Below are 27,788 nucleotides of genomic sequence, written 5' to 3'. Positions count from 1 at the left end.
TTCGTCACTTGGACGTATATTCAATTTTTTTTCTCCTTTTTTTTTTGTTGTAAAGTGGGTGCGGCAACTTTTACATTCACATAACAGCCCTTTACTCTTGAAACAATCAGATGTGATCCTAACTTACGCTTCATACAGGCAGCGTATTGTTTGTAAACTTGATGTTACATGTTTTGGGAAATACTAAAAAAAATTAGAAAATCCAAGGTTTCACAATATCCTGCAAAATTGTCCACATTAATAACATAAATTAAAATTTATAGTGGATGTTGTAGACCTTATTATTGAAATTAAAAATTTGTTGAAAAAAGGGTGAAATCATCAAGTTTTTCTAAAGATATCAAATTGAGACAAAAAATGAATAAAAACGTCTGTGAAAACTAATTTTAAAGATTTAAAAATATTAACATAAAATATAAACAATAACATAAACATGTTCGAAACTGGTCGAAGTAATGGACATATTTTGACATTTAAATGTCAAAAAATAAAATCAATCAACCGTTAGAGTCCTTAACGTTATTTAATTTCCTAAAATTAAGATAAGATACCTTAAATTGAGAAACATTTTAATAAATAATTGCTAGCAATAATTCTCGATACCTAAGGATTTGCCAGTAACTAGTCAAATGGCGGAAGTTGATTGCTGACAAGGTTGTTGGTTGCATTGTTGCATAAGTGAGATGAGTCTCACTCCGTGATAAGCTATAACATGTTAACTACCGATGATCGTTATATGTTTGTAAGTGAACCTCAATTCACAGTCAGTCCTTTCAGTTCCCCCACATAGGAAATATGAGACGATGCAAAAGCAAAAGCCAACACTCTAGCGTTCTGCTCCAGGTACCAAGTCTACTAACGTCTCCCTTCGAAAAGAGCCAGTTTCCGCGTAGACACCACTTGGCCAAGTTCGGAACTGGTTCTTAAAAAGTGGTTCTTTCATTGTGCAAGGCAATATGCGGATCTCGTGCTTCGCGGTTATTCTTTGTGTCGCATTAGGTAAGTGCTCCAATCACCAAATCTTTACTTGGTTCTACCCTTTTATCAATTGATGAATTAAATTGTTTAAATAAAAATGAGAAAATAGAAATATTCAAAAATCTAGACAATCTAGACAGTGTAGTCAGAAAGTAAGTTTTGAGACAAAGTAAACGAATCGGAAAAATGTATCTCTTCCACGTGGAAACCTATTGACATTTTGGTCATCTCGAATAGCTAACCCAATCCAGTTAAACATAGTTGACTCTCGACCACTGCGCGAGAACACCAGGGGAAATCAAGCGTTCTCCAATTTTATTTGCATAAAGTGATGGAACTAGCACATCACGTGCAGCTATGTCAGGTCCTTGGTGTCTCCTACTTTTTGGCATTTTAGTTATTTTCCAGATCAAGACTCACTGTGACACCAGTTGCATGTGAATGCGATAAAAATATAATTATCCTCTAGGCGAAATTAAAAAATTAAAATTTAAAAACTCTAGTCTATGTGTAATCTACAATCTACGAAAAGAAATTTCCTTGTAATTATTAAAAACTCAGCTAATGAATATAAATCGAGAGTGTTAGCCTTTCAAGAAATAGTCAAGATTTCTTTATGAAAATGTTGATTAATTTACAGGGGAACAAGTGTGTATAGAATGGGAAACGCCTCTTATCGGCACAGAATCTACCAACACGTGATGAACGTTATAAACGTGATACTATAAGTGAGATATAAAGCGCACAATTCCGTAACTCTTGCTTGGATATAAAAGCTGATGTAGAGTTTTCTTCCGAAACTTTTTATCGCTCACCCCGTCTCATCACTAAAAGAGCACATCGTGAAATGCTCGCTGTGTGTTACTTGTGAAGAAACTCTCTTCGAAACGTACCTTTAAATAAATATTAAAATTTTGGACATGATTTCCCCTCTATTTCTTTCAATATTCAAAAATTGTCGATTAAAGTAATGTACTTTCAATCGGCTAATGCAAATGTGGAAAAAATGTATGTGGGAAAATTCCGAGGCACAGGCGTTAATGCAGAAGGAAAATCTAGTGGTTCACGTAACACGTCGTCTACAACATGAAGCTCTTGAAAACTCTTTTCATTGCTGACTCTGGTACAGCTTCGCGGTTCATTCGTGTGAACATGTATGTATAAAAAGAATCCCTTTTGCGAATTCCCCATCATTACTCGAATTTTTTTTTTTCCGAAAAAGAGGAAAGAGAGAAAAACAGTGACAGGCGAGCTTTGCGCTAATACAGTTTTTTCCTCTGTGGACAGGGTAGTGAAGTTGCAAACAGGTAGACGAACGCTATCGTCGCTATCTGCGATTGATGTACGCCACAATGTTCATGTTCACACGAAGATTGTTCGTCACATTCTAACCACGTCCAGCACCTGCGCCCAACCTTCTCAATTGATCCCACCTACATCATGTGCACAGGGGAGCTCACGCAATTCTCAATGCATTCGGCAGCATCCGTGCAGAGTATGGTATATCAACCAGTATACTACATACCTGATCACCATAAAAATTTATAGACTCTCGTTGGCGACCGTAAATTGTATTATCGAAGCGCATATTCCATCGCGTCCATATCCTCTCAACCACCCGGACCCTCTTTGAACTGCCACCCTCTGCTCTGCCTTGCTTTGGAATGGGCAGGGTTTTAAAATCAACCCCCACTCCCGCTGCAGCGATAACCTCGATAGAGAGCGGCGAGGGAAACCGAAAGAGATTGAATATTTTTAAAAGTAAATCGGATCTTTAAAACGATTGTATTTTACCGTTTCTTCGGAAAACAAATACGTGCAATATTCAAATAAACAAATTCATTAGCCATACAAGTTTAGGTTAGTTTCGAATAAACATGTTTAAATCGATTTATATCCACTCACATGATGCTAAGCTAGTCCACTTAGAAGTCGAAGAAAGCCTGCGCCAATTTAAATTCAAAAGAAAAGCAATGAAAGAAAGCACACGTGCTCTTCATGAAATCTGAAAGATGCTTGTGGATAAAAATATACATTGAAATAAAAGGAAAAAGGGTAGGAGTATAAAGTAGCAAGAAAATAGTATAACGAGATGGAAATGGAAACACGTGTTGTGTGTTACCATGCAAAAGTATCTTACAATATAGATAGAAGATTATCAAGAGAATAAGACAATAAAAAGTATAAGGTCACATATCAAAGTCAAATCTGCGGAAGGTTATAATAAGTATTCTGCAAATATATCTAAAACACCGAAAGTTATCATGTTTTCGCATATTATTGAATAACAACAATGACGATAAAATAGTAAACATAACTCTATAGTTTAATTAATACCAGCTTCCTTAACATTTCCACTAGAAATTCGCTCTATTCATTCCTATGAATTTAATTCAAAAAGAACAATGTTCGCATTAGCTTTTGTAATTTGCAAAACATATAATTAAATTAAATACAGTCCCCACGAGGTAAAATTGAATTTAGATTTAGAAGTTTGTTTTAAACTATATAATTATTCACAGATCGTATTAGAAAACATAATTTCCGCACTAATAATTATAATTGTACTAATTATAATAGCCCGAATCATTTTTAATTAATCAAGTTCATTTTCAAAGATTTTTAATCAATTTAAATAAGTCTCCGATAGATGTTTCCACTTTGGAGAAATTAAATTTTTCAAATTTATACATTTAGTATTGGATTTGAACAAAAATTAAACTTTCATGAAATCTGCTTTGACCTTAAAATTTATAATTATCTTTCTTTAAAGAGATATTCTTTTTTTAAATTTAGAGAATTAAATACTCTTTAAAATGTACAATAACATGAAAGTAAATCGAGAAATAGAATAAAAGCATTTACATAAGCCGAATTTACTAATTAAAATATTATTGTATAGAAAGTTAATAGCACTTTATTTGTATATAATTGAAGAATAAGAATAGCGAATATAATTAAAACTCCTAATGATAGTGTTATATATTGAAGATTATTAAAATTTTCAGTATTTGTGCTTCCTTAATCTCTAAAGACTTTCTACCAAAGAAAACAGATGATATAAACAAATGTTGAGAAAAACTTCCAACCTAAATATCATAAGTATTCGATGGCGAATAAATTGTCAAGAAAAATAAATCTTTCCGTCTCTTTTCGCATACTTATTGCATACAATTCACAAGTGTGGTACGATTAATTGAGATTAAGCAAATTAGCCAGCATTTGCTTGAGAGTCGGCAGATGGTGACTGCATTTGGACAGCAACGAACCTGACACACATTATTCGATATGCAAACATACTTGTTTTGCATGTCTGCTTAATATCACATTTATGCAGACCGACAATCTGCAATAATTTCATCAAAATACACACCCAAATTGATAATGCGTTGTCCACAAATAGAGAAGTAAATGGCACGTGCCGTTTGCCTTTTACAGAAAAAGAAATAAAACCCCATGTAATTAAATTGAGAAACCTGGTGCTACTTGTACTAAACGAGTATGCAAATTCAAAAGAAATGACAATCAACTTAATTTTTATTTTTTAAATTAATAGTAACTGCATGAAGAAAATATCAGGAACTTAAATTAAACACTTTGTTATTTGACAATAAAAACTTTCGATATATATTTGATTTCAGTGTGGCTGACACTTTCTCGTGCCATGAAATGTGAAAGTGGTCGAATTTGACCAATCAATGAAGAAATCACATATGTTCAAAACATGAAAGTTGCAAACCAAGTTTATGAAAAACGAACTTTCAATTTTTTATGCACAATTTCTTTTATAAAAATAAAATAGTATGCAAATGAACAAAATAACGTCAGTTCTATTGTAAGAGTAAAAATTAAAAAATAATTCGATATCGAGATATATTGAAATTAACAATTTGATCTTGAATTTAATTGTTTTTGTAAATTTCGGTATAAAATAGAATGTAAATAAAAAATTGACAAATTTCTCGGTAAGGACTGCAATAAACATCAGCGTGAAAAAAATCGCAAAGGCACATAATGGTACACATAGGGGGTAAAACAGATCGAGTAAATAACATTCGAACGAACTCTCTCGTTTCAACCATGTGAACACAGGTTTTATTTACTAGAGTGAACGAAACGCAAAACGAAACGTTCGCCTGTTATTAATACACCTGCATAAAGCGACTGTTAGATACGAGTTTTCAGAAGCACGTTAAAACGATTGAAATGAACTGATTCTGTGATCATGGCGAAAGATTTTATTAGTATAAAACTCTTTCGCTCAAGACAAAAACATGCTAGAACATGCTAGAAACATGTCAGTCAAGAATTCAAGATAAATATATATTTTCTGCATAGACTTATTGTCAAATTTCATAATCATAATCCGTCTATGTCATTGCGAATAAATCGGCATAAAAATATGAATGAGTTTTTCATTTTAAAAAATGTATCCTTTGAATTGAAGAGATATGAAAACGTTTTTAATAACACGTTAAGCCTTCTTTTCATCTTGAATTTCACGCAAAGGTGGTGAGCGAGCCGTGATTCGTTCATTTCTCTCTTTTTTGCTACGCAACCCGGATCCGGCAAATATAAGTTGACAACCTTCTACCCTACAATTCAATTTAATCTCATATCTCATATATCCAAGCTGCACGAGTGACCAGCCGCGGCTAACACGTCCAGTATTCAGAAAAGCATATTTTGGATGAAGGGTATCGCGTGTCATAAAGCCGTAATCACCGAGCCGAGACTGTTGGGGTCGTAGGGGGCGGTGAGGAGTTGCACGGAGGTACAGAATCGACGCGACGGGAGAAATGGTAAAATATCATGAAAAGAGAGAGGGGCAAATTCATAACTTTGTACCGTCGCAAATTTTACCACGTACCATAAAAATGCGATAGATTCGACGTGTACTGGTTCCGGTTATGTGCGCCTTGCAAACCAATCACTCGCGTAATTTCAGGGGTGATAAAAGCACTTGGCAAAACAGCGGTGGAAGATGAAAATTGTTTACCAATGGAATGACTGAAATCGAAAAAAGAATGAAATTTTCCTGGCAAACCTTATTACATTCAATATGAGAGGAAAATACGCTTCAGAAAACAAAGTCAAAACATTTTCACTTCACATCACATCACATCTTGCTAAAAGATTACACACATGCAATATCGCGATAATAATTAATTAAATATCGTTATACTCCTCTAATTTCATAAACTAAAGGTCATTTAAAAATCATGTTGGAGATGATAATTTTCAGCAGACAGATGGATTGATGAAATTGTTCTGACATTGATAGGTAAATTGTTGTTGTTTTATGGGAAAAGACCGTTTGACAAGAGAAAATAGAATAGTATCAGTACAGCAGGAGAAAGAGGAACGAAGTGGGTGAAATTGAGGTCGAATTTACAGGGAAAGGACTGTAAAGTGGTAACCACACTGCTCGGTATGGGAGCCATCCAGAACAGATTGCAACTCTCTACCACCAGAACCCTCTTTTGGGTTTCAACCCATCCAACCTTCCCCCCACCCTCTAATTCTCATCAACATCCCTCTTTTACCTACCCCTTTTCCAGTTGCATGCCTGCCACCGACGTCTGTTGCACCCTGCTTACTTCGTGTGTACAAAATACCTGACAAACCCCTATTAACAGGTGTTAAAGTCCGCAATTAACTTGCAACTTTAACTAAGTGATCGATAGATATAGGTACTGACAATTCTGACAATTCTGAAAATTCTGACCCCTTGAAATAAGTTTTAGTTGCTCGATTTTTCAATTAAATCAATATTTCTCAAATAAATAAATGTCTAAAAATTACTCGAACCAAGAAGAATGTTTCGGTTATAATTAGAATTCTTAATTAAATGTAAAACGTTACACACACTCATAAACGTACACGTGATGTATTAATATGTACTTTTAAATTTAGAAACATGTTTGCCTTTTCTAGAGCACTTCCTACATGTTGAAAAGATATTGCAAAAAATACATACGAAAGCAGAATATTGTAGAATACATAATGATAGTGGAACGCTCAGGGGTGTTTACGAGAAGACTTGTATAATATTCAAACTTCTATTTGTATTCACCAAAAGGAACGATTTTTTCACATTTATATCTTCAAACAATATGTTTTGCAATTAAATTTTTTGTAATTTCATATTTTTATTTAAAGACACTTATGCAAATATGTTGAAATTTTTAACAACTAGTGTGTATTTGAAAATCTCTACTCGCCCATAAGAGAATTAGGAAGCAGTGCACGTGCTGCACAGAACAGAACCCCTGGCAATTTCTCTCTAAACTAAAAAAGTAGTGGACACACATACATGCATAGTACAGACCCCTATAAACTTGTATAGACGGACAACTCGATCTGGATTGCAACAGCAATTAAGTTTTACGATTCTGCATTGGGGACCTGTTCGATATTCCCTCGTAAACTTTAAGTCGCCTGAGGCAGATCAACCCTTTTCCTCCGAATGACGAGCCACGACAGGAGAAATGTCTCTAATCTTTCCGTCCGTACGTGTTTCAGTTCAAGATCATCTTGGTGGCTCCACTCAATTATTGGATCTCAACAACTTCATTCGCTCCTTTGTTTTTCCGTCTTGAATTATTTTTGCTGATTTATTTCTAAACAGAGGTTTAGACTTAAGGTCTATTCTGTTTGGGCGTATTAAAGAAATAGGGGTTAACTTTACTGTTCATTTTTACCAAACCACCAAATTAATTAATTTCATATTAGTGTCTCGAAACTATTTACTTGTCACTGTATAATTACTCTCAACTTTTATTGCAATTACTTACATTTGCATTCCTTTGCAGACACTTGCTATCATTTGCAATTCATTTGCGGTTACTTGCAATCATTTACATACATTCATTTCAGACCATTTGCATCCATTTGTGGGTAACCATTATTGCAATCACGCAATTAGTATTTAAATTTAATTACATTTGATAACTTTTTTCAATTTTTACAAAAAAAACTTCAATCAACAACCACAGACCAGTTTGAATAGTATTTAAAAAGATGAATTCTGAAAATGGAATGTGTTAATCATCCGACGATTAACAACTATGAAGAAGAGAAATTTAATTGTTTAGAAAAAGAAAAAGCGTGGATAAAAGGGTACGCTATCAAATAGGCACGGACCATAAACAATTACGCATACCTAATGGAAGTGCTATCTGGCCCGTAGCCATGCTTACCTGTTGCTCGTGCCAAATCGCTTTCAACTACGACAACATTAAAGAAGTTCTCAGGGGAAGAAGCTGAATCATCTATTGATTCAGTGAATGAATATAATTGCTCCAAGTGAAATTCCCGAAAAAATTATGTTTGATCTTCAGGAAAAAAAGTCCAACTTCTCACACTCATACATACGTAAAAGTCTAATAATAATAATGTTTAATATACATGCAGAAAAGAAACTTAAAATTCAAAGAGATTTTCATTAAAAATAAATTATGACACGAAAAATGTTCAAATTGGTATATTTTTTTTAAACCAAATACTGATTCGTCGGTACCTAATACAATATTTGACTAAAAATGTTAAATTATAAAATAAGCTTTAGAACTGAAAAAGAATTCAGCAGACACTTGGATTAAAAAGTCATACAAAACGAGACCGCAAGAGTTTAACAAGACGATTATTCGATAAAGGATAAGAAGAATCAAGTTAGGAAAGAAAAGACGTAGCGATAAAAAAGAATGCCTGGTGGAGGAGGAAATGTGGAGAGGAAGGGGTCTTGTTGGAAATAGAGTGAGTGAAATTGAATTCGTTCGACTAGAAAGGAATGAAGGGGTATCGGATAAGAAAGAAATATCCAAGTCGCGTGCGAAATGGGGTATAAAATTCTTGCCCTGAAAAGTGAACCTATAACTTGTTCGAAATCATTGGTGGCAAAAGTTCCTTCAGGAAAATCAAAATACATAATCAGGAATGATTATTTAAATGATTTAAGATGGATATATTTCTTCAAAAATCATGAATATACTTCAATTATATTAAGTGAAATTCGAATGTGAAAGCACTGTATTTCTATTTCTATTCAACTAGACAAATCGATTTGACAGTTAATCCATTAAAACCCATACGCTTCAGACCATGTTTTGTCTCTTCGACAATTGAGAATACAAGAGGATTGTGTCCTTACGCATTTAATATGATAGGTTAACAGCAATTGCGTAAATGCTCTTCCCGCCTCTTCCCTAGAATAACGAAACTATTCATGTCATTATCAAATCCTTTTTGGCAAAATTTTACTACAACTTTAAAATAAAAGTTAAAATAAATTAAAATTAACTAATATTATGATGACTAATTTCTTTCTCAAGAAAATGAGAAAAGCAATAAGAATTGAATATGAATCGGAACTCTCTCGCACGGATGAAAGAAAAGGTTGCAAACTGTTCCAACTGAAGAAGTATTCAAATTAGAGAAAGTTGTCATGACATTTTTTAAATAGTAACAACCAAGTGGAGTGAGAGTAGCAAAAGAAGAACCCAAGTGACGCTGAGAAAAATTGAAAAAATTGAAAAAAAGAAGCAGTTAAGTGAAGAAATAAAGTATCGCAGTTGTTGCACTGAGTCAGAGAATATCAGTTGATTCAAATATTAAATGAAATTTTTCAGTACGACAGCATATTATATAAATTTTATGAAATTGTTATCTTGGAAAATTGATAATATTAATACATTGCTTGAAAAGTTAAGGATTGGTTGTCATTTACAATTAAAAGTAAGAGTATCTTATTTCCTTAATTGAAACGAATTACAGTGAGCTTCAAAGGGGAAGGATTAATTAGCAATTTCTGATGGAAGTGTGGATATTAGTAATTGGTAGTTGGAGAGAAACCACTGTACACTAGTTAATAGTTTCAAGCAGAAAACAGTTCGTAGGTTTACATTCACATCGGAATGGAAGGCTCCAGGTGATAACAGATGCTGAAGGTAGAAACCAAAACTTTCGAAAATCAAAGGGTCTCACCCTCCGTCAAAGTGTCTTTCACGCTCTACTTTTATTTATTTTTTATGCCTTTCAGAAGGAATCGAAAAATGTCAATATCAGTCCAAGATTCCATGATAAAGATCAAGTTGTAAGGAAAAATAAAAAAAAATGTTATTATCAACATTGTACTTTTATTATTAAAAAAAATTAATTTCCTCATTTGTTCTGTATTTAAATTGAGTCCCTAAAAAAGCTTTTCCAGTTTTATGAATACAGAATAGATTAGAGTGTTCTAGAATTATATGAAACATGAAAAATGTAATATGTTAAAGCAGTTAAAATAAATAAAGAGTTAAACGAGAATGAAACAATAAAAATTTGTCACAATGGCTTTCATGATAAGATCAATATGCTTTGCAAAGAATCACTTAATAGCTCTTCGCACTTTCTCTGCTTACGCTCTTCTCATAAATGATAAAACTTTTCAATGCATTCGTTGTGGTACATTTTCACATACATACTCTAACTTGTGAGCTACACTCTATATTCGCAGATATGAAATAAAATTAACGCTCTGTGATAAATATTTCAAACCGTAAATGCTCAACATGTTTCCAGGAAAATGTCATTAAAAATTCAATATAAACTCTTTAAACTGAATATTTAAATTTGTTGGAAAATTAAAAAGAATTTTAATTTTAAAACATTTTTAAAAAAGTGCTTTAATTCTCTGAAAGTTGAATTATATAAAAGTTGTCAACGAATGCTCAAGTTAAATTTGAGATACGAATATTCTACCTTCAAAAGCCTCCGAATCAGACAGTGTTTCTATGCGGATAACAAAAACAAATTCAGTTATCTCTAATTCTCTAGTGTAAGCAACATGATTACACTCTGCATCGTTAAGGGTTCTTCTTTCGCAGATAATTTCATGGAGTGATTGAAAGGAGAATCATCATCATCATCATAATTTTGGCGTATAAAAAGATGAAAACATGTCTTGTTGTTAAAAAAGATAATTTAATGTGTAAAAGTATTTTTTTTCAACATTTTTTTTTTTTTTTTTATCTAAATCTACAGTTATAACTTAGCAATAAGAAAAGCCACATCACAAAACTAATTAACGCTCTGAAGCGTGCTTAACGTAGCTCGGTATTCAATGGATCTGTATGGAAAATGTGCGACTCTAAGGAAAAGGAACGATAGAATTTTCTACAAAAGCCAGAGTCGAGGAAGATAAAGCAAACTGAAATTACGAATCTGTCAAATGTTATTAATTAGATATGCAATTAACCTAGTAAGAAGTTGTTGACTGTTTGCAACCTATGTTTTGCAGACAACAATGAATATTTCGAGATATTCTATTTCTCTAACATATTTTAATTATTTTCATTAATTGGAATAAGTACTATTCATTTTTAGTACAAGCCATTGTTAATTGTCATGATTAAATATCCATTCATTATAATGTAATATCAAATCATGAAGAATAATAAAGTTTATTATAAATAATAAATAAATATTTCAAGAAAGTATCTAGTTATAGTCAAAAGTTGAGTTCTTTGTAACATAAATCGAACTTTGTCTAAAATTATTTAATAACTTGAAATCGAAAGCAAAAGGGCTGAAGAGTGTTGTAAATTTTAACGGATGTATTTTTTATGCATACGTATGCGTATCTGCTGTAGATGCAACATGGATTGCTGTAACTAATCTCTCTCTCTCTCTCTCTCTCTCTCTCTCTCTCTCTCTCTCTCTCTATCTCAATCTCATACTATGAATCCCCACAGAGAGGAATTTACTGCTGATAATTGCGGAGAATTAACGACAACGTATCACTGTCGAATAGTCTGAATTCTGGAATATCGAAACAATGTGTAGTGCATGCTACATGCATGCTGTTGTTAACAAATTAACAATTCAACCGGAATCCTAATCAAAAAGTTATTGAAACTGGTTATATTATATTATTTCCATGTAAATAATTTTAATAAAATAAATGTCAACTCTACTTTTTATGTTTTGAATACCCTATTAAAACTTTAATTTAGAGGAAATTTAATAATAATCCGTTAATTAAGGTTTAAATTACTATTGTCAAATGGTATAACTCGGAGTGTTCTAAATTACTTTGAAATAGTAATTTCCAGAGATTATTATTGAGATGGAACTTGACTGTTTATAAGATGAAGCAATAAATAAAAGGAGCTGTTTCTAACACAATAAGTGAAATTTAACATCTTTAAAACATAGAGGCTTAGATCACACGGGGATTGAACTAACTTAGTTGGAGGACAAGCTACTTTGGCAAGAGCCGTTATGCTTATGCCGTTAGTAAGCATTGATTATTAATTCGAAGCAAGTAGAAACCTGTGCGTAATACCAGCCAAGGAAAATCCCCAAGCAGGTATTAAGTTAAGCATATTACCTCTGTCATCATTGTACTCCCACAAACTTGTTCTTCTCCCCATCGGAAACTACAACCCGGAAGTAGAGCCATCCTAGGGACGCATTGTTCATCGGCAGAAATAGCAATAGACTAATTAAAAACAATTCTATCGAACGCCACCAATGTCCAGAGTCCAGACTGGTCCAGACGCACTCACTGCAAACACAAACATCTCCCAATTGTTTCGCCCAACTTCACGCTTCACCGAGTTACTCGTGTTTATCCTTGTGCACTGAATTCTCAAGTCTAAGCAAAGCTTTAACTTTTGTATTTCCGATTGAAACACAAACGATTTAAATAATAATAGAAATTTAATATTACAATTTACGTAATATCTCCTAATGCTATCAACAAATTTCATTAAATGGAATAAACAACTTGTCTGGATTTCTGATATTATTAGCATTAATAACTGTGTTTCACCGACGGATTAGCTCAGTCGGATAGATGCCTCGCTTGGCGGTCGTTTGGCTTGGTATTTTTCCGGCACGTGAGAAAATCTGAGCGATTATTGTCCGGTACACACCATTAGAACTCGACTGTCGATAAACCGGTCCAGGCGAATGCGAGTACTCCTAATAAAGTCGGCTGTAGACGCAAAATTAGGTTAATATATAGAATTTTCAGATGTAGAATGGTTATGCTTAATCCAAAAAAGTACTTCTCTGGGACTCTTGTCGAAGTGCGTAAGGCCAATAGGGCAGGAGTATAAACAATAAATAAAAAAAAATAAAAAAATAAATAAATGTGTTTCATCTTCAATTTCAGTCGAGGGTGAAAAGTTGTTTTAATGGAAAATGGCTAGAAACAGGAGAAAGAGGAGAAAGAGGAGAAAGAAACTCTGTAAAATCATGAAGAAAACTTCTGAATTTACCGTAAGTTAATGGATTCGAGCCATTTATCCTTACGCCTCGCTTCTTCCTCGATGCGAAGATGTACAAGGACGAAAATTTTGCAGGTTCGTGATGTATCTGGAAGAAGAACAAAGAGAAGGAACTAGTACTGGGTGTGGATTCGAAAAAGGAGACGGCAAAAGGAGTCCTTTAGTACCTTACTTCCTTCCTAATATACAAGTATACAACCTGCACATAAAATCGAGGAAAGGCAACCGGTTGTCGCGTTTGTAATTTCAACTTGAACGAGGTTCTCTACCTCCTGCCAAGTGGAAACGCTCATTCGAGCGTAAGTACTCGTAGCGATGAGATACAAGAAAGAGAAACACACTTACATACACTTCTTCTTGTTGCATGTTTACGATATTTCCACTTTTACAATATTAAATCGATTATACTTTTCTACATCCAATTTGAGTGAAAAGCATCAAAAACATTACAAATAAATACCTGAACAAAACTTTACAGTATAGTGAATGCTAGTCGGAAGTTATCTGTAAACGAGATGTAAAAGCCTGCTATTGTGAACGGACACTTAACGCCAGGATCTGACAAGGAGTACGTGCGTTCTCGCACTTTCTATTTTACTCGGCACATAGATTATACTCGTTCCTATCGGAAATGACTACAACACGTGTGTCAACATAAATAATAGACATGGCAGGCGTTAAATGTCACTATCAACCAATCAGCCTCTGCTGTGTATTAAGAAATATGGACATAGCAAGTGCCGATACACACGAACCAAAAGAAATTAGAAAATAATAAACTCAGGGTTGCCACAAAAATTTTATTTTCTTTCTCCCCCAATGTTTCCCTAATTTACAAAGAAAATTTCGACTTTTTCCCTAAAGAATATTCCTGATTCACTCTAAAAATTATTAAATAAAAAAATGTTCTATTACATTTATTTGCAAATTTCTTGAAAAGTATAATTATTCGAAACCATCAAAAACTTCTTTTTTAAATAAATATTTAATTACCTATTATTTTTCCATAGGAATTAAAATTCTTCAAAAGATTCAAATTCAAATCTTTTTGAAATTCAACAACTTTTGAGAATATTATTATAAAACATGAAGAAATGGATCATTCCGAGTCAAAGACTTGGAGTGATCGATTTCTTTATACTTTATAATTAAAGATCACAGTAAAAAGAAAATCTTATTTTAAGGCACGAAAGCTGCCTTAAATTAAGATGCAACATTTTTAAAACAGTCAATGTTGAATTTACGCACGTTTTTCGTATCCTTCAACATTATAGCAGACAGTGTTGAATTTAAGGCAGCTCTTAAATTAAGATTTACTTTTTACTGTGATCACCGAGTAATAAAATAATTATTTTATTTTATAACAATATTGTTACTCCAACTTCTTCAAAATTATTTTCATCATTTCAATTCTATTTTCTAGAATTTTAAACTAAAATTCTTCTTTAAATCAATTATTTTTAATAATTATTTTCGACAAAGTTCTGTTTTGTGATTTTTAAATCCATTTGATTACAATTCAATTTTACGTGAAATTTCGATTATTCGGAAATTCCTCAATTAAATAAATTAGAAAATAAAAACGTTTAAATAATTTTAAAAAGAAATTCAAATATACTTTTTTCAATTATTATCTAAATCCCTGTAAAAAATTTGATTATTTATGAAAATAATTAAATTATTACGAAGAAATTTATAAAAAAAAATTAAATTGTTTGAATTCGTGTGAAATTTTTTGTTATTCATGAAAATAATTAAATTATTGCAAAGAAATTTATTATTGAGAAAGGTTATTATTAAAATTTTTCAAAAATCTCAGTTCTTTAAAATGTTTAATTAAATGGATTCAAAATTAAAAATAAATTTCAAATTAAAACATTTTTAAGTTCAATTTATAAAACTTGTAAACGCATCTTTTAAAATTCAACTAATTTTTGAAATATTTAAGTAAAATTATTCATTAAATAATTTTTCATAAATAATAATGTTTTTCACCTGATTTCAATTCGATACCTCCATGTATTACAATCCTATCTTACGGTGAAGGTTAATACAGTCCTATCTTGCGGTAACGTTTTATACAGTTCTATCTTGAAGTGACGGTTTATACCATTCTATCTCAAAATTTTCAATTTTTCAGTTTTTTGCTAAAATTATAGAAGAAAATATTCTGTATTAGATGGTAACACCTAAAATAGTTATATTAATTAGGATATTTATAAAAAACAGTAATTAGAAATAATAACAAGTTTTATCTTCCAAGTAAAAGTGTTCTATCTTTCTTTTGTTTTTGTATCTGTCAAAAAAAATATACACATGTGATTCGTATAATCGTGTTAGAAAAGCAAAAAAGAACAAAAGCTAGAAAATGGATATCCCTTTGGATTTAAGTATGCCATCAAGAAAAAAATTCTTTACTGAATAATAATAAAAATATATAAATTTATAAAGTGATTATTTTATCTGTTAATTTTGCTTTATTTTAACTTTTCTTACACCAGGAGAGACTTGTTCTGACGTAGAAATTGAGATCATTCGAATTCAGACTCGGATTGACTATTTTGACTAATATTACAGATACTTTTATTATTATAATTATATTGTAATTTATAATTTTGTTATCGTTTGTGAAATATATAATAAAATACTAGTATAATATAATCCTTGAAACATACTTATAAATTCTATATTGGAGTGACGTTTTCAACGTTTGTTACAGTAAAATAATGTAGATTTTTAAATTATTTTATTATTATTCTATTTGTATTCTCACTTGTGTAAAAATTTTCTACAATCAAAACCTCGTTTACTTACTTATTTAAATATTTGTATCTATACTTATAACTCATAAAAATGATACGTTTATTTTAACTAATAATAATTGATAATTAAAATTAAACAAGAAAACTAACAACATTATTTTTATCATTCCACTATCCCGTGAAATATTAACCTGTCATAAAATTAGGTTAATTAACCTTTGTAGACGTATTAAGAATGCATTTTCTTGGCTTGATTTTATATAATTGTGTTTTATTTATGTATATTATGATAGAAAAATCTTTAAAGAATTACATAAAAATTATCTTATGAATATCAAACTGTCATTAATATTTTTAATATGGAATTTACTTTTAATTTGGCTCTTACGCAAAATTGGCAAATTTGAGATAGAATGGTATAAACGGTCACTTCAAGATAGAACTGTATAGAACGTTACCACAAGATAGGACTGTATTAACCTTCACCATAAGATAGGATTGTAATACATGGAGGTATCGAATTATTTAAAAAAAATGTAATAAAAATGAATCAAAATAACAATTTTTGGACCTGTTTAAATTTTAGTGAAACATGTTAAAAAGTTTATTTATCTTCTAACATTAATTTTTAATCGTAAGATTAATTTTAATTTTTAATTTAAAGTTTTAAAGAAATTCACTTAAAAAAGTCAAACCACATTATTTAGTTTCACTGATTCTATTAATGACTACTAAAATGTCGACTTTGAATACAACATGAAAATTAGAATCATAAACTTGATAAAATCGCCATCTATGTAGAAGGATAATTTCATAATTAAAAAGAAAGTGACGACACTTATTGTCAGAATAGAAAGTAAAAAATAATTAAGCAAATTATTTGATTATGTCAAAGTAATACTATCCCATACAAAAGCATTTCACGAAAAATAACTTAAAAAATAAATTTCAAAGGTTTCTAACTTTATTCAGTAAAAAATGCAATAAAAAACTGCAGAACTGAAAAAAATTAAATAAAAAGTTTGATTCTTATTAAACCACCAGTTAAAAATGTAATTATACGACTTTAGAAAAATAAATTATTGAGACGGATTTTCTAATAATCCATAAGGATAAAAATGATTGTCTTGGAAAATAAATTTCACAGAGAAAGAAAACAAAGTCGGATGAACACGTATTAATTTGTGTTGCCATAGGACCCTATCGTTGTTTAATCGAAAAGTATTGTCTACTAGTACAATCGTGCGAAATCAAACTGTAGGTGGGAAAAGAAAACAATGATCTGTATATTGTATTGTTTACTCATATCGCATAAAACTAGTTTGTTTGTGAAGTGATGCATATGAAAATTTGATTCTATCAAAAAATATCTACTCTTTTCAAGTTTTATTTTATAAATAAGTTCTTCTAAAGATATATCAAAAATAGTAGTATTTGTATGTTAGAATAACGACTTAAATTGTTTTAATCCTTGCAAATTATAAAAAACTTATTCCCGCTGTCTCTGCATCATCAGAGAAAAAGTTGAAGAAGAAAAAGATTATAATTACAAACAAGGATGGTATTTTTCTGAATTTAATTAAATTATATACTTCTATTATACACAGTAAACTCACTGAGATAGGTCAAGCATAAACTATACATGAAAACTGTAGTTACTGAATTCGCACCTAGTAGATCCGAGTATAGCGTTAATTTGTTTACCTTCGTCGGGAACGCGTAAAATTTAAATAAGTCTCGAATTTACAAACGCGCGTAACTACTGCGCGACACCAGATTGCAGCTTTTCATCAATCTCTTTCACCAAACGAAAAAAGCCAAGTACGGCTTTGCTAAACCACATTTCTTTCCTATCCTTTTATTCAAATGAGATAAAATACAACTGATAGAAAACAATAGAATTATATTTTTTTCTACAAATAAAAACACTAATTAATATCGCTAAATCAATATAATTTCACAGGTATTTTATGCAATTGGAGAATTTTAAAATATGGCAAATTTCAGTTATGTGCGTTATGTGCCAAAAACATATTTATATCATTTTAAGCCTATGATTTTATGTAATTTCGATTATTGCAAGCGCCGACGGGAAGAATTAATTTACCATAATTAGCAGTTAATTTGCAAAATGTGAGGGGAAGCAATCATTGGACTGAAAATATTATACGATTAAACCCGAGTTTCTCTATTTGTTGATAAATATAATAAATTAAAAAACAATTTATGAGAGAATTGAAAGTAAAGGCCAAAATAAAAAAAACAAAAAAACAAAAACAAAAACAAAAGGTTTTTGAAAAAACGTCCACAAAAATAATGGGCTGACTATAAGCGTGTAAAAACATACAACATGCCCCGAAGCACGTTGCTCTTCTATCGTTTCCAGAACGTCGGATTTCTGTTTCCGAACGCCGCTTCTGCTAAGTACAAACGTAGAAATTAAATTGTTTCTTGTGTACACAAAAAAGAAAGTGTAGTCTACGCAAGGTAACGTATTCTGCTTTTGAATTTAAAAAACATACCTGTAGAAAAAACTAGATTGTTAACCTCGCATATTAAAGCCTAGAGAAATGTTTCTAATATTGAAGTAATTTTAATTTTAATTACGGAAAATGTATACTCCTACATAAAATAACCGTATATTCGTATTATTTAAAAGCTTCATTTTCTTCTCTAAAAGATTAATTTTTTTAACTCTTTACCAAGAGAAATTATATTTGCGCAAAAAAAAACACACATTTTTATGTTAATAATATCGTTCTTGACATTTTTGAATAGTGATTTTCCTAAAACGCTACCCGAAATTCCAGTCGCAATAAATTAGATCCAATAACGAGCGTCTGACAATAAAATGTTCTATTTTAAGTTCCAAGAAGACCCAAATCGTGAAAACTAATTTAAACAGCTCTACATAATAAATAAGAATGAATATTTATATTTCTATAATAGTATGCGTTTTTAACAATATTTTTGCCAGTATAAGCTGAAGGTATTTTAAAACAGGTCATTTATTTATTAAAAGAGATTCGGGTTCCTCTATAAGAGGAATTTGTGTTAATTTAATCTTTTCATGGTCTCAAAAACAAAGTTGAAAAATTAGATCCATTAATTTGATCATAGATAAAATGTTGTAATGCAACAATGTTAGATACATAAATATGCAAATTTTTGAATTTTTCTTTTTTCTTCAATCGTTGAAGAAAAACATTATTTTCACAAAGCTAAAGGTTTCTCTATAGAGACATACAAAGTAAATGTTCAAATCACGTGCAATGTACAGAGACTCACGCAATTTAAGATAAGAAAGAAGGACTTAAAATTCGACAAGCGTACAACTCCCTTTCCACCCTTTTGGTTGTAAGAATAACAAAGAAGTGTACAGGGAGAACATGTAGAAGAAAGATTCCAAGTTTCAATGGAAAAGTATCAATTTAACATTTTTACTGCCTAATCAATGAAGCCAGGTTTTGTCAATTTTTTCAAAGTTAATCTACAAAGAATATTATATTTTTAATAAGCAGGCCTCGGATTGACTTTGAGAATCAAAAAAGTTATTTTAGTCGATTCAAAGTACGGAAAAAGTCGTTCATTTTATTCCAATCCCCAGAAAAGTTAAAAAAATTTCAATAGCAAACCTATTCTGAAATTGTATTAGATACTTTTAAAAATTGCTGCAGTAATTTTTCCAACATTTAATTATTTTCTAGAATAGCATTTAGCTAAAATTATTTGAAAGTTTAATAAGTTGAAACTTTCTCGAATTTAATTTTTTACAAAAAATTCATAACTCTCCCTATACCTATTCAATTATTTTCCAGAATTTTTAACTTAAACATTTTCTTCTCTAATTAATTATCTTTTAATATTTTCAGAAATTTCTGTGACAATTAAATTATTAAGGGGAGGTTTTACCTATATTTTTAACTATATTAAGAACATGATTTAAATCTTCCGAATAAAAAAATTGATTTTTACTTTCTTTGAAGCATTTTTTTGGAAAGACATTGTTTTCAGGTTGAAAATGATAAAAAAATAGCATTGTTATTCAATTTTTTTATTTAGAAATCGATTTGTTTATTTTTCTAACTAATTCCAAATCAATGTTTTTATATTTTTTTAAAATTATGATTTAAAATTAATTAGAAAAATAAAATAATATTTCCATAAAAATAAAATGGAATAATAATGGTATTTTTTTTAGCGTTTTCAAACTAAACAACTATATTTTTTTCCAATAAAAATGCTTCAAAAATAGTAAGAATCAATTTTTTCATTCGTCAATTTTGTTGTGGATATAAAAACATATTTCCTACAAAATTACGGTTGGATTTTAAAATCTATCAGTTTTTAAGAAAAATAAGACACTTTGATAGAAAAAGTTTTTACTATACCTATATAGTTATTTTTCACACTTTGAAAATTAAGATAATTGTCAATTTACAGAAAAAAGTGGTATATTTTTTTGAAATATGTGGAAGAAAAGTCGAAATAGTCGCACTTTAATTAAAATTAGTAGTAAATTAAGACATTTTTTTAATAAAAAAAAATGTATTTTTTGATAACAGTCGAAAAAGTCACATTACCCGAGGCCTGAACAAGAGTAACCTCAACTTTACGCAATAATATTATATTCTAAAATTTCTATTGAGATTTATGTTACCCAATATATCCACAAATTTTTTACACTTGATTTAGTTACTTTGACAAGTATTAAATTTTAATAAACAGAATCAATTACGCGGATTATTTATGGTTATTAAAGTAAGGTGTATGAGTAAGAGAAATACACGAGTTTAGTATAACACATTAAGTAGAATATTACCACATAAACCGAACCAGTTTCCCTGTTTTAATATTATGTTCAGGACCTACGTATATGTACGTATAATTAAAAGCGCAGTTAAGTCCTGAAAATTGAAATTGAATTTGGTGGATTCGATAATTATTATAAGCCAAAAGAAAACGCGGCATTGATTAAATTTCTATTAAAATATTTTGTATGTTATTAGCCAAATATCAATTCAAGTTTAATTATTGGAAACTTCCCGTGTGGAAATCTGGCCAATATTTCCCTGTTTTCAGTTTAGCGCCGCCACATTCAAGTACAATATAAATTCATAAAATAACATAATACAATAAAAACAGGACCAATAAATATTTTCGCATATTATAAAACGCATACTCATATATAATTGTGTGTAAAAGTAAAGTTTCCTTTAATTTGAATAGGTTGCCCATTCTGTCGAAAGACACTGGCTGGCAGTAACATTTAATGTTTAATTAGAAGTTGAAATAGAGGGGTCGCATATTATTCCTGTACGACCGGTGCACTGTTGAATGAATTGCACCTCTAACAACGTTACGACGATAACTCGTCAATTATAATAGTCCTCGCAACCTATCTTTTGTCTCATATTCTATAGCTGACTCATGTTTGTCGACCAAATATCACCAAACTTGGTTGTGCACGTCTGCAGTAACCTTTTCAAGTTAAGATAAGCGTACATTCAAATATTCCCATTGTTCTGCATTAAATCTTTTCAATCTTAACCAAAAACGAATGAATTTCATTTTAACAAGAGAAAACCATTATGTATTTGCATGATTACACGATGGAACCTCCTAATGAATAATAAATCCAATTTCTTTCGTGTAATCAATTAACCTCAATTTACAAAGTACAAACATTTATATAATTCGCATAATAATGTGTAACGATATTGGTCGAAATAATTATCCAGTCAAATTGATTTAATGACAGTTAAATCAACTTGATTCAGAGAATACCTTGCTTGAAAATGAAAATTCCAGTAAATTGTAACCGCGCTCTACGTCGAATGCAGGAATACATAATAATTATATTTGTTAATTTCACAGAGATGTTAACTGCAACAAATTCACTTACAATTAGAATGTACGTACGCTCAAATTTTCATTTCTGTCAGGTAGTGCAACTGAAAAGGTCCAAGGATATTTATAAACCCAGATACTCAAATATAGAAAGTTGATTTGAAATTAGCTTTGGAAATCCGAAGTAATATTGGCAAATTCATCTACACATTCAATGCGACACTGATTTGAAAAATAAATAAAATAACATTTGATGCATTTGACCCAGAGTGACACATTAAAGAGTGCAATTCTTTGACGTTCTCTTGACAAGTACATACACGAGTGTCGAGTGTAATATTTTGCAAAGAAATTTATGACAACGCACAAGTACAAAACGACAGAAACCGAAAGTAATCTGGACAAAATGTGAAAATCTGACAGGAGAATGATAATTTATTTGCAACTCAACGAGTAGACGATAAAAAAACAGTGGGGGATTAATTCCAGAAAAATTGGTAGCGCTTTGAAAAAATGGAAAAAGTATGTTTAAAAAAAATAATAATACAGGGTTGGAAGGGATGGGAAAATGGTATATTTATGTCCTTGTTGCAAGATAAAGACATTTCCTTCACTTTATTACGAACAACAAGACTTGGTTTTATGTCCGACAAGAGGATTGCCAGTCCCAGAGAGGGAGAAGGACGGTTGCATTTAATATAATGTTGGAGATTTCCCATTAGGATAATCAAGCGTAGCAAACGAGAGATAAAGAGGAATTGAGTTGAAACTATGATGGATGCACGATTAAACGTTTACGACGACCTACCCTCAGGATCCAAGTAACGACATTAACTTACTAAAAAGGCGAAATTTATCTAGTCCAAAAGATAATCTTAACACTCAGATAAGACGTTCTTTGTGAATCTTTGTGAATCTTTGTGAATCTTTATGCACACAATGTTTTGCGGATTTTTCAATCATGCTCCTCCGTCACTGGCAAGCGTTTAATAAAGCGCTCCGCTCTGGCTCCGGAGTTTCAAGTCTCATTTCATGCAGAATCGAATTGGATTTCCGGACTAGCTTGTGTATGTAATGAACAATGAAATATCCCTTTGATGTTTTGGGTCGAGAACGTGCGCGAATACACTTTGTTACAACGCGTTAAATAATCGGTTTATAAAAATTCATGGCAAGCCTAGTGAAGCGAGTTTATATCACGAATATAAACGGATAGTCCTGTGTACACACATATATCTGTTTCTGTGGTGACGATGTGACGAGCCAGCGGGCAGAGAATCCCACGGATAGAGGAAAAATTGAGAGATGCGGGGGATGAGATGTTTTTAATATACTCACTACACGCTTGTGCTTGTGCGAATTTCCACCAAGTTCGTGCTCACACTTTTATCCTTTACATGTCCGCGAAAAATTTATAGAGATACAGCTCTCCCATATTTTTTATTCTAATTTCATTTTTTGCAAAAGAGTTGTTAAAGCCTTCTGGGTAACAGTACTATTTACTTTTTCTTCCTTTAATAAAGCAATGCTAAAAAATCTATTGAAATCTATTGAAAAATCTATTCAAGTTATCGAATTCACATTTTATAAAGTAATTTCCTTAATCTTTAGTTTTATAACTCAAGATATTTTAGAACTAAAAAAATGCTAAAAAGTAACATAAGCCTCTTTGTTTCAGGAACAAGTATTCAACATTGCGATGGATCATTGCACAGAAATAACAAGACACATGTAGAAATCGAAAATTTTGAACCGCAAGGCAATTTTACGAGACTTAAGGAACGATACCGAAGACTGGTGCCCTACATGGCCTACTACCTAGTGGGGAACAATGTAGAAAATCAACCTCCAAGAACTGACAAGTATGAAAAAATTCGGGACAGAATTATTCCTAGAAAACCCCAGTTCAACATTAGACCAAGTTCAGACCCGAGAGAAAGAAACAGACAGCAATACACAAAACAAACCGAAAAGTTTCTACCTTCAGTGCAGTACAATCCCAAAGATGTCGGTCCAAACAAAGCCTACTTCACTCCCATACGTTACGGGATGAAACTAAACCAAAGGGATTACTCTCCATTTTCACCCAACCAAAATACAAGGCCAGTTCATTCCAGACCCACTCTGGGAAATATCGTCTCCGAAACTAAGCTCTACAAAACAGAAGCACCTAGGAAATTACAGACTCTTCCCAAGATGGTGAATTATCTTCCGTTTAGGCAAACGGTTAAAACACCTCCTTCGACCATCGACGACTACTTTCTCGATTACGAAACTCAATCACTTGGAAATCTACAACCAACATCCTACGATTACGAACAACCTTACGAGGAATTTGAATCTTTTCGCTATGCAACTCCTGCACCCGATAGAGTTAACGTTTTCAAACCTCCAATCTCCAGACCCAACGACTTGAATAATCAACCTCTGAAAGTCCCAGTCTCTGAACTTGATCACATAGTGAAAACTTTACAGTTAAGTAACCAATTGCCAGAAATGCTCAACAAGGATAATATCGACAGTAGCATAAGAACACTTGTAGAAATTCTCAATATTCTCCACAACGCAAGAAGCCGACAACCTCAACTACAACATCAAATTACAAACCCTAAGCTCAAATCCAAGCCACCTGATTATGGCTTCCATGAAGACTCCCCAAGACCCCAAGTGTTGGAAACTAATTACTACGTTACACCAAACGTCATTGATAGACCTCCGGAAATAGCAAAGGAATTAGTGAATTTTCAAACACAGCACATTCCAAACGATTTGAAAATACAAAATTCCAATCTGAAGAGCGACAAGGTAACTCAATACTACCATCCCGAAGAACTGGAAATAGATAATAGGTACAAGGAAACTTTTTCACAAATCGCACCTCAAGAAAATATCGAAAATCAACCATATAAAGTTAATCTACATTCGGAAAATACTTTGGAAAATGACAGATTTAGGTATCCAATTAATACCGAGAAACCAACGATTACCAACAATTACCCTGTAGTGAATAATGTGCCCAAAGATAATACACAAAATATACCACCGTCCTTAAAGTACGGAGCTACAAGAGGGAAACCACATGTGGATTATCCAGCTTATTCGACCATACCGCTCACGAATTTTAATTGCAAACAGCAGAGGTACAAAGGTTTTTTTGGAGACCCTGCGACAAGATGTCAGGTAATATTAGCACAACCTGTTTATCAATTATGTTTATACTACACAAAAAGAAAAGAAACTAAATTGGCAAACTTTAGAGAACCTTACTCTAATCTATATAATAAAGTTTAGAATTATTTAGCAAGACTAAATATATTTTTCATACGTGACTGTACAAATTTGCTTACAAGCTCTTTTTAAATTATAAATTTCAGGGATCGTAAAAAGTAATTTTGTCTCTGTAATATTAGATGAGAAAAAACAATTTTAATAATTAAAAGGGAATTCTTTTTATGTAATTCATTTAAAATAATTTATTTTTTTCACTTAGTTACAACTTTTTTTAAATTCAATTTTTCGTTTAATTTTTTCTGTTAGTTATTGATATTTTTCTTTATCTTTTTTCTCAGTCTGCAATTTTTCTATATTTTAAGTCAAATTTTTTATTACAACGTTACTTTTATTTTAAAATTCGATAAATTTTACTACATCTTAAGTAAATTGCAATAAAAATTAGTAAAATGTACTTCTGAGTTACTAAAATTTACTCCCAAAATAATAAAATTTCTATTAAAAATTTTGAATCAAAATTCTTTTTGCAACGCTTCTTTTTTTTAAATTCCATGAATTTTACTATACCCGAAGTAAATATCTGTAAAAATAAGTAAAATTTGCTTCAAAGTTACAAAAGTTTACTCTAAAAATAATAAAATTTACTATTAAAAATTTTGAATCAAACTTTTTGTTACGACAGTTTTTTTTAAATTCCGTAAATTTTACTATATCCGAAGTAAATAGCAGTAAAAATTAGTAAAATTTCCTATTAAAATTTGTTTTTTCCAGAATAAGTTTTGTTATTTCTGATGAAAGTTTCTTTTAAAAAGTCAGAAAAATTTATTTCTAAAGTTCTAAAGTTCTAAAGAAATTTTGAAAAATTTCTATACAAAAATTAAATTTGAAAAAACAGGTAAATTTTAACCCGTTGCCTGTTTCCGACCCACCCGTGGGTCGTGTTCACTGTCACTCAAAATAAATATAATTTGTATATAAATTTATAGATATCTTTCTTTACATCAATATTATAAGAAATTATAAGGGTCATTAATGATATTTTAGAAAATAATTGAATAATTAGTTAGAATTTAAATATATTATACTATTTGAAAAAGTATCAGATTCCGCTGGGCATTTTGGGACAATCATGTTGTATTTTCCTCAAACAGTAAAGGGGTTAATAAAAGTTAGTAAATATTATAGTTTCAATTTTAGAAATCAGTGACTTTTTCATGTAATATTAGTTGAAAAAAAGAGATTTTAATTTTCAAAAAAGGAATTTAGTATAAAAAAGAACAATTTCCAAATTAAGTAAAACCTTCTTTTACCACAACGTGTACAATTTATTATATTAAAGATTTTTTTATTTTTTAATCTTCATTACAACTTTTGTTTTTAAATTTCTTATATTTACTATGGAGTTAGTAAAACATTTTCAAAACTAATCAAATTTATTATTAAAAATTGTCATTTTCAGAATAACTTTTACTATTTTCTAAGACAATTTTTTTAAAATAAAAATTAGAAAAATTTACTCTAAAAATAAGAATTTTTAACATCTTATTGTTTTCCAGGTCAATTTAAATCATTTTTATACAAAAATTATAATTGAAAATCATCTATTTTTTGAACGAAATTTATTTTTTCCTTCTTCAAATTAAACATTTATTATAATAATTTTGAGTTATTATCGAAAAAAATTAATTTTAAAGTTTCTAAATGTAAAATCTGAGTTTTTAATTTTTCTTGTAATCAGTAATTTATGAAAATATTTTTAATAACGAATATTTCGCTCATTTGAACTTTAAAAACTTGAGGGTCACATTTTGCTATAAAAAATAATTTTTTCGAGAGTAAATTTTATAATATGCATCATTTTAGCTGTCTTAGGGGATTTTTTTCATTTGAAGGAATAAAAAAATAGATTAGGCAAAAAGGGACTTATTGTGATCCCAGAAATTGATAAAAGAAATTTCTGGGCCATTTTTCCCAAATTCTAAAATTTTGTTTACATTGTAAGTCAAAATTCCTTAAAAAAAACAAAAGAAAAGAGGTAATTTAAAATATAATTTATATAATTTAATATTGAGTATACCGATTGTTTTATTATATTTTTTTGTAGGTCTGGCACTACTGCGACCTGAATGGTGGGAAATCATCGTTTTTATGTCCAAATGGAACGATTTTCAATCAAGTGGCTCTAACCTGTGATTGGTGGTTCAATGTAAAATGTGAATCTACTACACAACTATATGTATTAAATGAACGACTCTATAAATATATTTTGCCAGTAATGCCTAAATTTCCTGAGGATTTCACCGGACCGGAAGTGGACAGATACTTGGAACAAAAATTCAAGGAAATTGAAGCCAAATTACAGGAGAAAAAATTGAAGAAAGAACAAGAAGAGAAAGACAAGACACAAGAAAGCATTAAGGACGAAATGTTGTCAGAAAATAGCTCGGAATAATGTGCCTTTTAAATCAGCTACTATGATTTCAGTATGAGAAACAATTTCTATAGGTAAAATTAAATGAAATAAGCTGCCATTACTGTATACAACAGGCAAGATCTTCAAATTTTTAAACTACTATCAATGTTATGTGTACACTTAAAAAAGAAAGTTTTGTCAAATTTTACTAAAATAGTTTACAAATTAGTAAACAAAATTGATAATTGTACTTAAGGGCATTTGAACCTTGATGAC

The 27,788-nt window shown here is 30.7% G+C and overlaps 2 protein-coding genes across 3 annotated transcripts in view; one reads left to right on the top strand and one right to left on the bottom strand.

Moving 5' to 3' along the window:
- Positions 1-27,788, bottom strand: part of LOC122500159 (RING finger protein 17) — a 147,659-nt gene that overhangs the window by 95,236 nt on the left and 24,635 nt on the right. The gene's annotated exons all lie outside the window — the stretch shown is intronic.
- LOC122500160 lies at positions 773-27,788 on the top strand. Its single transcript, XM_043608940.1, has 3 exons — positions 773-999; positions 23,547-25,048; positions 27,204-27,788. Exons 1-3 carry the CDS (start codon positions 957-959, stop codon positions 27,549-27,551), a joined length of 1,893 nt encoding a protein of 630 aa, XP_043464875.1. The 5' UTR covers positions 773-956; the 3' UTR covers positions 27,552-27,788.

The sequence above is a fragment of the Leptopilina heterotoma genome, unplaced genomic scaffold (genome assembly GCF_015476425.1).
Source record: "Leptopilina heterotoma isolate Lh14 unplaced genomic scaffold, ASM1547642v1 Lhet_182, whole genome shotgun sequence".
Lineage (NCBI taxonomy): Eukaryota > Metazoa > Arthropoda > Insecta > Hymenoptera > Figitidae > Leptopilina > Leptopilina heterotoma.
The sequence above is the reverse complement of the archived record's forward strand: the minus strand, read 5'-3'. Positions and strand labels throughout refer to the sequence as shown.